This window comes from Trichomycterus rosablanca, chromosome 1 (genome assembly GCF_030014385.1).
Source record: "Trichomycterus rosablanca isolate fTriRos1 chromosome 1, fTriRos1.hap1, whole genome shotgun sequence".
NCBI lineage: Eukaryota > Metazoa > Chordata > Actinopteri > Siluriformes > Trichomycteridae > Trichomycterus > Trichomycterus rosablanca.
The window spans coordinates 17,190,351-17,204,677 of record NC_085988.1 but is presented as its reverse complement, the minus strand read 5'-3'; the positions used below and the strand labels follow the sequence as shown (position 1 = coordinate 17,204,677).

The 14,327-nt window shown below is 39.0% G+C and overlaps 1 protein-coding gene across 1 annotated transcript in view; it reads left to right on the top strand.

The window, feature by feature from the left end:
• The first annotated feature begins 407 nt into the window (after positions 1-407).
• enpp2l (ectonucleotide pyrophosphatase/phosphodiesterase 2-like) overlaps positions 408-14,327 on the top strand; it is a 43,679-nt gene continuing 29,759 nt past the window's right edge. The window contains exons 1-5 of the mRNA XM_062987363.1: positions 408-494; positions 7,322-7,430; positions 7,552-7,698; positions 9,609-9,734; positions 12,826-12,886. Of these exons, the coding sequence (XP_062843433.1) occupies positions 477-494; positions 7,322-7,430; positions 7,552-7,698; positions 9,609-9,734; positions 12,826-12,886 (461 nt within the window). The 5' untranslated portion in view covers positions 408-476. The remainder of the gene's footprint in view (positions 495-7,321; positions 7,431-7,551; positions 7,699-9,608; positions 9,735-12,825; positions 12,887-14,327) is intronic.

Here is a 14,327-nt window from a genome sequence, read left to right as displayed (position 1 = left end):
TCCACTGGAGCCGTGTTTGGGCATTTTTCCCGCTTTTACGAATGCCCATTTGGGATAACCACATTCCCCAGGGGCCTTCTTGACATGACATGACATGACTTGACATGTCCATGACTGTGTTTGACACTAAACTTGAACTGATGAATCTTGTGGAACCAGTAACTATCCGTCCTGTCATGTATGTAACCCAAGTGTGTAAAACAAGTTGTTAAAGTCCTAATAAATAAAAAGAAATATATAATTTGGTCTCAATCCACTCAGCATACTGAGTTTCTGACTAGTTCAGACAGACTGCAGCTTCTTCGGCCGCCACGAGCACGCGCGTTTGCTACTTTGCGCGCATTGGTTCGCGAGGAGCGCGCACGTGGGACGAGATAAACAACACGCGAGCGAGCGCGCCCCCGTCGCGCGTGCGTGTGCCCGTGCCCCGGTACAGCTCGGTACATTGTTAGTGGTGAGCGCACTTGTGCGGAACTATGCAGCTCGGAAACCTGGTACGGTAAGATCAATGACTGACTGATAGATAGATGCCGATTCAATGTGTGCGTGATTTAACGGTCGGTGCATCACAAAACGCATTCTTTCATACTGTTTAGTGTAGTAGTATAAGAGTGCGTAATGGTTTAGGGTTCAAGGACGCGACATGTGCAGTGGGATTAAACTAATTAGACTAATAACAGTGCACTATTTTTACATACTATTAAGGAGGATAGTTTGGTGTTTAGTGCGGCGCTGCCCCGGTGACATGCGCACTAGATGGCACAGTACTTTGGCATATACTGCGCACTGTGGGAGTATGCGGGTTTTTGGATGACCCTGTGGATGACTTTTGCACTGAGAGTCAGCAAAAAGGATTTCACAAGTCGCTTAGCAAACAAGATTTTTAGATTTGGGATCTCCTGTATCTTACTGGTTTAAAGGGGATCAGTCGTGCTGGACTTTTTTGTGCTATTAGAAAAAAGATAAATACAGACACAGTGATGTCATTGGCCTGGATTTTTCTTATTGGTGGTTTGAGGAAACAGTAATTTAATAATTTAAAATTATATTCTATTAATATGCTGTTTCATGCTGTTCTTCAATGGTCAGGACCCCCACAGAGTAGCTATTATTTAGGTAGTGGATCATTCTCAGCACTGCAATGACACTGACATGGTGGTGGTGTGTTAGTGTGTGTTGTGTTGGTATGAGTGGATCAGACACAGCAGCGCTGCTGGAGTTTTTAAATACCGTGTCCACTTTAAATACCTATTAGACACTCCTACCTAGTTGGTCCACCTTGTAGATGTAAAGTCAGAGACGATTGCTCGTCTATTGCTGCTGTTTGAGTTGGATATTTTTTGTTCTGTTAGATGTTTTATTATTATATTCTATTTTCTTTTTTATATATTTTGTAGATTTAATATCTTAATTCTTATTCTTTCCTCCCCATTGAAATGTCATTGTGTGATGTTTGTTTGATGTTTGTAATAATTGTAATTGCTGCTGCTACACCGCAATTTCCCTTCGGGGATCAATAAAGTAATCAATCAATCAATATATTTTTGGTTGGTGTACTATTCTCAGTCCAGCAGTGACAGTGAGGTGTTTACAAACTTCAGCAGTGCTGCTGTGTCTGATCCACTCATACCAGCACAACACACACTAACACACCACCACCATGTCAGTGTCACTGCAGTGCTGAGAATCATCCACCACCTAAATAATACCTGCTCTGTGGTGGTCCTGTGGGGGTCCGGACCATTGAAGAACAGCATGAAAGGGGGTTAACAAAGTATGTAGAGAAACAGATAGACTACAGTCAGTAATTGTAGAACTACAAAGTGCTTCTATATGATAAGTGGAGCTGATAAAATGGACAGTGAGTGTAGAAACCATGAGGTGGTTTTAATGTTATGGCTGATCGGTGTATATTTATATTTACATATATTTACATTTAAATTTGCTGCATTTAGCAGATGGTTTTATCCAAAGCAACTTACAATTTGAGCAATTGAGGGTTAAAGGCCTTGTTTAAGGGCTCAACAGGGGCATCTTGGCGATGGTGGGGCCTGAACCAGCAGCCTAATGATTACTAGGTCAGTACCTTAACTGCTGATATACCTCTGCCAGGTTGTGTCAACTGTGTATTAATGAATGCAAACATTAACTAGCTTCAAAGTTTTGCCTGATGTTACAGTGCAGCTAATTTTTGACCCCTGAACTGTTGTTTTTACCTCTTCTTGGGGGGTGTCATTTGTTAATTAGGAGTGTAAGTGGTGTCAGACCCCCCAATCCCCCATAATTTGAACCATGTATGTACACCAGTTACATCACTGTGTCTGTTTTAATTAGGGTATGTAATGAATTTCCTCTGGCCTTTTCGTTGCTCAATCATGGACCCTATAGTTTATGTCACGCCATTGATTCTTAAGTTGAGTCAGGAATCATTCTCTCTCTGCATGATACAGACATGATGATGTCACTGGTCCTGTTTCACTTGGCTTTTTCTTGCAAATAGTTTTAGGGAAAATGGATTTGATCCTGATTTGCATATTAAAAGATGGCCAAACGTGGCTGTTCTTATTTAAGCATAACATATAGTCACGTATTATATAATACCATGGTGGTTTCATTTCAGATTTGAAAAATTATGATTATTAAAAGCAAGACTTGATGAGCTTTGTTGACTGTTGTCCAGAATTGATATGAAGAGCACAATCCCATCCTGTCGACCTCAGCATTCAGTTGAATTTAGTAAAGTTAATGAAGAATTGTGGCGAGTTTGCTTTCACTGGCAAACACTGAGTGCTAGGCAGAAATATCCTGGACAGGCTTAATGATATCCTGTCTGACATTGAAATTTGGATATGAGCTGTGCCACCTGAGCACCGTAAAGTTATTCGGTAGTTGTTGTAAAGGGACAGTAAAATTCAGCTACTTCTTAATGCTGTGTAATGGAAAGGTGCTGAAAGGTTACTGCATGATACTGGAACAACCCTGCCTTTTTTTTTTTCTGGCCTTTTCTCTATATACATGGTCTGGGCTTTGATATTGCACAGACTTTTTTTGCTAATAAAATAAGTATTTCTGACTGTTTCTCTCTAAATGAGAAGATGGATGGACTATTAAAAGAAGCTTGAGCACTGTTCTTGTTGTGATGTCTAAACGTAATTGCTTTTTAGGCCTTTATTAACTTGTTATGGCTTGTAATCGGACTTTCAATTATCCAGGCAGTTCTTGATGTGACAGGTGGGAGCCACATATCTTCTGACAGCACTTTATATTATTTTGTCACATAGATTTAGCTGTATGTGGTTGTGCATCACCTTTTTGAAGAAAGTAGCACCTGTTTAACTTGGTTGGTCTCGAGTGTTAGCTTGTTAATATGCATGGTTGTTTGCAATGAACGACTTTTAATCTTTAGAGTTTTCATGTTTTAACATCCTAATTGCCCTGATTCTGTGGAAACTGTTTGATGCTAGCTTATTTATATATGCTAGCTTATGTATTGTGTTTTAGCACCTTGCTATTTAACCATTGTGTAATGTTGCCTATCTACGAGCAACTATGCTTTTCATGCTTAGTGCATTGTGCTTGTATTGTAGTCTGTGAATGAAGCACCGGTGTGATTCAAACAGTAAATACTCACCTATTTATGTTTGGTTTAATGTGTGGGCTTAAGGACAAGTGCTTTCGGAGCAAAATATTGTCTTTAAAAATACCTGGATGTCATCCTGCAAGTTGCAAGAGTGAACTACTGTTTTATTTCTCACTGTTTTGTTGTTTTTGGCTTTTTTGAATTATGAAATAATGAAATTATGAAATAATGGTTAGTTGCAGCTCAAGTTTATATGTAAAATTCAGATTATTTTTGTTTCAGTGGTTTGCACTTCACGTTATGTAACATTAGTCAGATAGACAAAATGTGTTTTATGCTGTCAGTGATTTCACATGCACTGTCATCTTACACTTCAGTAGCAAGTTGCGACCCACCTTATTGCAACTTCTGGTGAAATGTAAATGTATACACTGTATATAAACACAAATGTGTAAGCAAAGAAGAGGCATGTTAAAGCAAAATAATATTGTTTGCTTCATCCTTGCCAAGAGTCACACATAGAAGCATTTTATTTACTTCATGGAGTCAGTACCAAACAACATAGAAGCTTTGATTAATTTCAAAAGCTTAGAGGAAACTAAATACCTTCATAACAATTAAAATTGAACAGGTATTAGTAAAGACTATGGACAATTTTGTTTATTGTTTTATCTATTTGGACAATTTTGTTTTTTTATTTTTGTCTATTTGTCTGTTTTATCAAGCTTGAGCTGAGATTCACACAGTAGACTGCTCAATCATCATAGGTCTCGGGAGCTTACAGTCATGCTTCTGCTATTGTAGAGGTTAGATAATAAAGTAAATAGTTTATAGTATTAAATTAAAGTAAAACAAATATTATGCAGACGGTTGTTTCTGTTAAATTGTCCTTCGCTCAGCCATGTAGAATAGAGAATAGAATGCCTTTATTTGTCATATATACAGGTGTACAGTACAACGAAATTCTTTTGTCACATATCCTGTTTGGAAGCTGGGGTCAGAGCGCAGGGTCAGCCATTGTACGGCGCCCCTGGTACAGAGAGGGTTAAGGGCCTTGCTCAAGGGCCCAACAGTGGCTGCATGGCAGAGCTGGGATTCGAACTCTCAACCTTTCAGTTGATAGCTCAAAGCTCTAACCACTAGGCTACCACTGTCCCATGTAATGTAAAATTGCACTGTTTTTGCACCACGAATGCACATTTTGCCAATTTTTTGGCAAATGATTTTTTAATTCTTAACTGGACATTATTAGTCGTCAGATAACTGATAACTAATATAAAAATAGTAACATAGTGAACATGGCAGTGATGGACTTGCATTAGGAGAAGGCACCAAAAACGATAGGAACAAACTGCAATGAACAGCACTGACATCCTAAAAATAACAGGTGCGCCCCTGCCCACTATGCTGGACTTGTAATCTTCAAGAACCAGGAAACAGGCAGGAAAAAACATTAAAGATTTCTCTCACCCTGGACACAACCTGTTTCAACTCTTCCCCTCCGGCAGACGCTACATTACATATAATAAGATGACTTTTTGGACCAGAATATGTTTCATTTTGTATTTGTGCATTTTAGGTAAGCTTGAGCCCAGAGAATTAGTGTCATTTTTGGACATTGTTGACATATGGCATCTGCTGTGTATAGTTGTCTTAATTTGCATTATTGAATTATTGCGTGCTTATGTTATGAGTATAGAAACATGCGGATAGAAATAGAAGGGTTACGTCAGGAAATCCTTGGGTGTAAAAACGTCTCCTGATTTCTTCTCTCAGCGTATTTGTCACGACTGTTTAGGATCTTTAAATAGAATATAAAACAAACACAACTGGAATAAACACTAAACACTCAGTTGGCACAGTGTTCTAATGCATCAGCCCACCACAGGTTAGCAGTCATTGAATTCTTAAGTTTGAATGTCAACTATGCTATAAACTGGCTGGGCACCCACACAGACAAGATTGATTGTGCTTGAGGGAGGGAAAGGTTGAACAGCTTCAACATCTGCTGGCTGGTTGAGGTGTGTGCACTCAAGATGGTTTATTCACAGATAGTAGAGCGTGACTTTACGTACACAACACTGCTCTCTGTTAGACTCTGTCTCTGGTAGATGAAAAGAACTGGCTGCAACTGTGCAAATTTCAGAGGGGGCGTGTGTAATGTTCTGTGCTCTTTCTCAGTCAGGGTAGGGGTCTGTAGAGGCCAAAAGATTTACAGGTGGGCTTAATGTACACCTAAAACATCAAGCTATGTTCTCAAAGACAAAAAAATCATATCTGTGTTTTGACACACTCCCCATTCCCTGTGTCTCCAGACTTGGTTGGGAGTTTTCCCAAAGTCGTGTTTTTAGCTGCTTTAGACATTTTTACTAACCGATTGCTAACTAAATTGCCGTAGGATTGCTAGGACCAACTCATAGTGCAAATTAACCAGTAAACGTGAGGCACTTAAATGCCACGTGAATAAAAAAATGTTAAATTACTAAACGCAAACCTTACATTTTGAATTTCACAGCAATTTGCATATAACACGGGAAAAGGCTCATTTCATGGTCCATGATGTGATTTTCATGGCCTTAGAAACTGGATATGACCAGATTACGACAAAAGTAATACCTGCTTAGTTATAGTGTTTCTATTAAGCGTTAAACTAAGTTCTAAATAATTGGGCTTCGTTAGACTACACACAGCCAGGCTTAAGTACTACTAATATGTTAAATGTAACTGTTGGTCTTAAAAGAATGTTTCCAATTCATATGTTGCTGCAGTTTTGGGAAAATCTAAACAAGTTCTACAAATATATTAGTCTAAACATTAATTATACTGGATACAAAACATTTATAAGGCCATGTTACCTACTGAACCACATGGACTGTGTACCTTGCTGTAGGTGACCATGCATTGTGCTCTCTACCAAAAAGTCTTAAAGGACAATGTCTGGTCATCAGTGTCTGAGCTTAAGGGCAGGTGAGGTCAATGAAACGAAGCTTAAGAGCAATTACATCTCTGTATGGCTCAAAATAATAAAACAAAGGTTTTAAAATTCCTGCATTTAAAGTCCAGTGAGTCAGACAGTGGTGATATTTTTAAACTTTTGTCTTTTACAGTAACATCATGATCCATTATACTGGATGCTGCAAGGCTCTATTTTAGGTCACATTTTAAAACAGCATCAAGTCATTGATACTTTTATGATACCCATCTACACTCTTTCTTAACCGCTTATCCAGGGTCGCGGGGATGGGGGGGTGTTTGCTGGAGCCCATCCCAGCTTTTCAATGGGTGCAAGGCACACAGTAACACCCTGGACAGGTTTCCATCACAGGGCAGACACACACTCATTCACCTATAGGGCAATTCAGTGTCTCCTGACTGTATGTTTTTGGACTGTGGGAGGAAACCGGAGCTCCCAGAGGAAACCCACACAGACACGGGGAGAACATGCAAACCCTGCACAGAAAGGACTCGGACCGCCCCACCTGGGGATCGAACCCAGGACCGTCTTGCTGTGAGGCGACAGTGCTACCCACCGAGCCACCGTGCCGCCATCTACGCTCTGCACTGTTAATCTGCTAATATTGCGCATAAATAGTAATAAAAAATTTCATTTAACCCTGCCAAAATTATGCAAATGTCCAAGCTGACTTTTACACATGAATGTGGATGTAAGCCTGAGACTACATCTTTATTCTTTTTGTAATAAATGTGGGTGCAGGCATTAATGCTAACTTCCTTCCACAGGTTGTGTGTGTTCTCCCACTTTTTCTTTGCCCCTGTTTGTCTGTGGGCTACGTGTTTCAGGCTGCACAGCCAACGGGTGAAAAAGATGACAGTCCCCCACACCCTAAAAGTAAGACCTTCACTAAAATCTAAGTGTATTAAGGTGTAAAGTTTTGGTCATTGCTAGGGTTATAATAATACACAAGTCAATGAAATATATCACAAATCTAGTCTTTTATTGTTTTTGGTAGTATCTGAATGGGAAAGCACAGCTGGTTCCTGTAAGGGGCGGTGCTTCGAACTGGTAGAGGCAAAACCACCAGGATGCAGATGTGATAATCTGTGTAAGACTTACTACAGCTGCTGCTCTGACTTTGATAGGCAGTGCCTCAAAACTGGTGAGTCCAAACATGCACTTCAAATACCATCAGCTTAAGTTAAAAGTTTCCACACACTGGTAAGGGTCATGTACAGTGCCATTAAAATATTTGTCCCCTTCTTGATTTTCTATTGGTCACACTAAATGTTGTTCGATATTTTTACATAATGTGATAAAGAATAGGCAAAACATAAGAACCACAATAAATAAATGATGATTTTATTTATTGAAGAAAAAAGTTGGTGCAACACCAATATTAACTGTTTAAAAAAGTAAATCCTCACGTAAACCCAACTACTGGATGTGCCACCGTTATCAGCAACAACTGTAACCAGGCACTTTCAGTAATTAAAGAATAATCTTTGGCCCAGGATTTTGTAAAATTGCCCTAATTGAACCACCTTTGCCTGTTTAGGCATCTGCCACAGCATTAGAGTTCAAGTCGGTACTTCAAAAGTCATTTCAAAACTTAAATTTTGTTCCATTTAAGCCATCTAGACGTGGACTTGTTTGTTCTGTAGTTGCCCAGCTGTGCTTGAGCTGCAGATCACAGAGTGCCGTCCAGATCCGAAGCAGCAAAGCATCCCCACACCACCACCACACTACCGTTATGTTTGACTATTGGTATTAAATTGCTCTGTAAGCTTTATCCCAGATTTAATGGGACCCAAGTCTTCCAACATGATTTGTACTGATTAGCCCATAGAACATTAAGGTAATAAAGGGCATAATGAGGCACATTTTCACCCTGCAGCTCTCGCATAGGTACAGTTATGTTTAGGCTCTCTCCAATGGTAAAATGAGGAATGCTTACTTAATCTTAGGAAAGTAAGACCTGCATTTACTCAGGTGTGCCTCAAACTTTCTTGTGACTTCCTGAATAAACTATTGATGCATATTTAGAGGAGCACATACACTGTAAAGGAAAAAAAAACAACTAATGGAAGTTATTTTAAAAGAATGCTGGGTGAAAAATATACTTACCACAATTTAGACTAATAATTTGTTGGTATGGATGGTCCTTTTAAGTCACTTAACTTTAAAGCTGTTGTGGTTGCTGTATTAATATTTTAAGAAAATCTACAACAAACCTGTACACGTTTATATTGTGAACTTTATTTTTAAATAAAGAACCTTTTAGCTGCTCAGGTGGTGCAGCGTTAAAACACGCTAGCACACCAGAGCTGGGATTTCGAATACATCATATTGAATCTCAGCTCTGCCATCCGGCTGGGCTGGACGGCCACATGAACAACGATTGGCTGTTGTTCACAGGGTTGTTAAGCCGGACCAGGGTTCCTCATAACTGGTGCAATTACGACCTCTGCTGGCTGATTGATGGGGAATAATGCTGATCAGGGTGTGGCTCTCCGTGCACAAGGCTGATCCGCATATGAACTCTCCTCATGCAGGTGAAAAGATGCAGTCGGTACTGCTCACGTGTCGGAGGAGGCGTGTAACAGTTGCGAAGCTCCTCAGTCAGCGGTGGAGGTGAAACGTAACACAATCAGGGTAATTGGATACGACTAGATTAGGGGAGAAAATTGGAAAAAAAAATAATAATAATAAATTCAAGCACTACTGTCACATTCATTTTTTTCACTTGAAAATACACTGTGAGGTCAGAACTATGTGGAATATTAATATAAAGTTGGCTCTCGTTTTGCAGCCATAACAGTCTCCACTTGCCTGGAAAAGCTTTACAAGCTTTACTTTAAGATTTTGAAACATGTTTATTGCCTTCTAAGTCAAACGTGAGTCTGTTAATCCTCACGTGTCAATATGCTTTTGCCCATTAAGTCTAGCAACCTTACCTTACATGCATATGTATAAGAAAACATAACTGGAATAATTAGTATATATTTTTAAGGCCTGTATGCATATACAGTACATGTCACTGTGTGTGTGTGTGGGTGTTTGCGTGTGTAGCTGGAGGATTTCAGTGCACTCCTGAGCGGTGTGGGGAGAGCCGAAATGAAGACTACGCATGTCAGTGTTCAGAGGACTGTCTGGAGAAAGGAGACTGCTGTACTAACTACAAATCTCTCTGCAAAGGTGAGATAATCAATACGAGTACATAGTTTGAAATAAAATACACATTCACTTGTTTGTGGCTGGAAGTCAAATATTACTGAGCTTTCAACAACGTCCCAGTCCATCATGGCCCCTTGAGTAAGGCTGACAGTTTAAAATCGGAATGCCGTCTAAATTTTTGCACATGCAGCAATTACTATTTATTATAGTGATTATAGTGATTTTTTTAAATAAATGAAATATAAAGTAACTGTATTAACTAGGGCTGTCGAAGTTAACGCGATAATAATGCTTTAACGCGATTTAAAAAAATAGTCCCGTTAACGCAAATTCTATACAGGACAAATGTACCTATACAGGCAGTGAGTGCCATGTAGAATTACATCACAAAGACCCGCATTGTTATGTTTTGTACTTAACCACGAAATACAAATGACACTAGTTACAGTGTATCACAAAAGTGAGTACACCCCTCACATTTCTGCAGATATTTAAGTATATGTTTTCATGGGACAACACTGACAAAATGACACTTTGACACAATGAAAAGTAGTCTGTGTGCAGCTTATATAACAGTGTAAATTTATTCTTCCCTCAAAATAACTCAATATACAGCCATTAATGTCTAAACCACCGGCAACAAAAGTGAGTACACCCCTTAGTGAAAGTTCCTGAAGTGTCAATATTTTGTGTGGCCACCATTATTTCCCAGAACTGCCTTAACTCTCCTGGGCATGGAGTTTACCAGAGCTTCACAGGTTGCCACTGGAATGCTTTTCCACTCCTCCATGACGACATCACGGAGCTGGCGGATGTTCGAGACTTTGCGCTCCTCCACCTTCCGCTTGAGGATGCCCCAAAGATGTTCTATTGGGTTTAGGTCTGGAGACATGCTTGGCCAGTCCATCACCTTTACCCTCAGCCTCTTCAATAAAGCAGTGGTCGTCTTAGAGGTGTGTTTGGGGTCATTATCATGCTGGAACACTGCCCTGCGACCCAGTTTCCGGAGGGAGGGGATCATGTTCTGCTCGGTATTTCACAGTACATATTGGAGTTCATGTGTCCCTCAATGAAATGTAACTCCCCAACACCTGCTGCACTCATGCAGCCCCAGACCATGGCATTCCCACCACCATGCTTGACTGTAGGCATGACACACTTATCTTTGTACTCCTCACCTGATTGCCGCCACACATGCTTGAGACCATCTGAACCAAACAAATTAATCTTGGTCTCATCAGACCATAGGACATGGTTCCAGTAATCCATGTCCTTTGTTGACATGTCTTCAGCAAACTGTTTGTGGGCTTTCTTGTGTAGAGACTTCAGAAGAGGCTTCCTTCTGGGGTGACAGCCATGCAGACCAATTTGATGTAGTGTGCGGCGTATGGTCTGAGCACTGACAGGCTGACCCCACACCTTTTCAATCTCTGCAGCAATGCTGACAGCACTCCTGCGCCTATCTTTCAAAGACAGCAGTTGGATGTGACGCTAAGCACGTGCACTCAGCTTCTTTGGACGACCAACGCGAGGTCTGTTTTGAGTGGACCCTGCTCTTTTAAAACGCTGGATGATCTTGGCCACTGTGCTGCAGCTCAGTTTCAGGGTGTTGGCAATCTTCTTGTAGCTTTGGCCATCTTCATGTAGCGCAACAATTCGTCTTTTAAGATCCTCAGAGAGTTCTTTGCCATGAGGTGCCATGTTGGAACTTTCAGTGACCAGTATGAGAGAGTGTGAGAGCTGTACTACTAAATTGAACACACCTGCTCCCTATGCACACCTGAGACCTAGTAACACTAACAAATCACATGACATTTTGGAGGGAAAATGACAAGCAGTGCTCAATTTGGACATTTAGGGGTGTAGTCTCTTAGGGGTGTACTCACTTTTGTTGCCGGTGGTTTAGACATTAATGGCTGTATATTGAGTTATTTTGAGGGAAGAATAAATTTACACTGTTATATAAGCTTCACACAGACTACTTTTCATTGTGTCAAAGTGTCATTTTGTCAGTGTTGTCCCATGAAAAGATATACTTAAATATCTGCAGAAATGTGAGGGGTGTACTCACTTTTGTGATACACTGTATGTGGAGAACGTGTTTGTCTTTATTGCTTAATCCACAACTTGGAGCATCACACTTAAACAATACACGCCGTTACCCGCTGGTCACCTGATACACATATCAGCTCAGTGACGTACAACACAGTGGTAACATGATACGCAGATCACGTAAATGATATTTATCACACGCATGATAATAATAAGCTTTTTTCTCTCTTAATTTTCCCTGACAAGTGAAAAACCTAAATATAGCAACCTTAACATTATGAGGTAGAATTTCAAAGATATTCCTTTGCAATACTTTATCATTTCAAGAATATGATTCAGACTGACCAACACTATTAAGCCAAATCAGCATTGAAAATTGACTTTACTTTTAATAACCTTCTACAATGCTGGTGCTTCTTAAAACTGAATATTTTCTTTTAAACAGAAGTGTTATTTAAATGCTATTAAATTGTTTTCCAACAAAATCCGCCCAATTTGGCGGATAACTGCCCAGTCTGGCAACACTGGAACGCGTTATTATTATCGCGTTAACTTCGACAGCCCTAATAAAAACATATTCTGATATCCAGTTAGCAGCGTAGGGTTTATATAGCAGCAGGTAGAATAAGGTGAGAATAAGGTGAAAAAACAATGCAATATTGTGCAAAGATGCAAGTAATATAGTCGCTAGTATGAGTTGTCAGAACCCAGGGAACAAGACTGTGTTGATTGTGAATGAGTTTTTGTGTATGTTAGTGTATGTACACCGATCAGCCATAACAATAAAACCACCTCCTTTAAAAAAAAAAATGCAATTAATCGCGATTAACTATATGACATTCTGAGATTAATCGCGATTAAAAAAATTTATCGTTTGACAGCCCTAGTATTAACATTTACAAAAGTTTGTGTTACCTCTTCTTAAACAAAAACAAAATGTACATTGCCCAGAGATGCCTAAACTTTTTCATTCATTTGTGTGTGTATTAAATTTGAAATGTAATTTTGTGTAATTGTATATGTGTGTTTATGCATGATCTTTACTGTATACGGTTTACAGGTGAGAGTCAGTGGGTAGATGGAGACTGTGAAGAGATTTCTGCTGCAGAATGTCCTGCTGGGTAAGAGTACACTCTGATTACGTGTATCATTTTATTCAACTTTGTATCAGAATAGTAGTTGGTAAAATCTGCCAATATTCAATATTCTGCACCAGTAAAAATCATGCTGATGTGCCATTCCTAAGCTTTACTCAGTGCATCTTTAATTTGCCCTTGTTTAAAGTTTTGAGTAATTTACAAAACCTATTTCCAGAAAATCTAATCAATATACAAGATACAACTAGCAGTGAAAATGCTTTTTATAACTGCCTGGTCACATCAGCACTAAACAAATGCAATGTACACAATAGAAATAATTCAAAAAATTATATAAAATGTAATTAAAGAATATATACATAATATATATATATATTCTTTAATTACATTTTTATATAATTTTTGAGTTATTTATTTTATATATTTTTGAATTATTTCTATTGTGTACATCTTGTGTACCTCTTTTATGTGTGTGTATATACATACATATATATTATATATGCATGTATATACATACATATTTAAGAAGATGTGCAGTAGAAGCTTATAAAGTGGAGAGAGTGAATATAGTATAATATAATATGGTTATTTCTTTTTTAACCTTTATTTAACTAATGAAAATACAAAGAAATAACTTTTTATAAATAATGTTTTGGCTGAACATGTTTATTGTATTTTGTAAATATTCACACATTTTAAATATGACACCTGCAACACAGTGTTGATAAAATAAAAAAATATGAAGTGAAAGAAAATATAATGTGTATAAATATAATAAGTGATTTAATAATAATAAAAAAACTGTTTTCTTACATGGTTGGGTAAAAACCTCTGTCTATATACACACCCCCTTTTAAATGAATGTAGTACATAAAAAGATATAAAACCTAAAATGTTTTGTCCCTTATTTCAAGAGTTAGTGAGAGGTAATCAGAGGGAGGCAGATATTCAGGAGCGTAGATTATTTATTGGTTGTCTTAACCTGACTAAAATGTGTTATTATTCTTATTAAATTATTTACACATGCACTTTTAAAAATGCATTTATAATGAAAGTTTCTCACAATCTTGTCACATCCAGTCACACTATCGCATTACTCTCCCTCTACTGCTGCTGACGTCCACTCCTGACCAACCCGACTGCTTCTTTTTACCTGCATGAGGCAAATTTATATGGAGATTCGTGTCACGTGTGGAGCGTCTCACACCAATCTCAATTAACCCCCATGATCGATCAGCCAACAGAAGTCTTACTTGCCTTGGACAAGTATTGTCTGTGTAGGCACCTGGCCTGCCCGTTGCAGAGCTGATATTCAAACTTGCAGCTCTGGTGTGCTAGTGTGTTTTAACTAAACACTGCTGTGGGACAGTTGTAGCCTAGTGGTTAAGGCACTGGACCAGTAATTGAAAGGTCGCTGGTTTAAGCCCCACCACTGCTAGGTTGCCACTGTTGTGCCCTTGAGCAA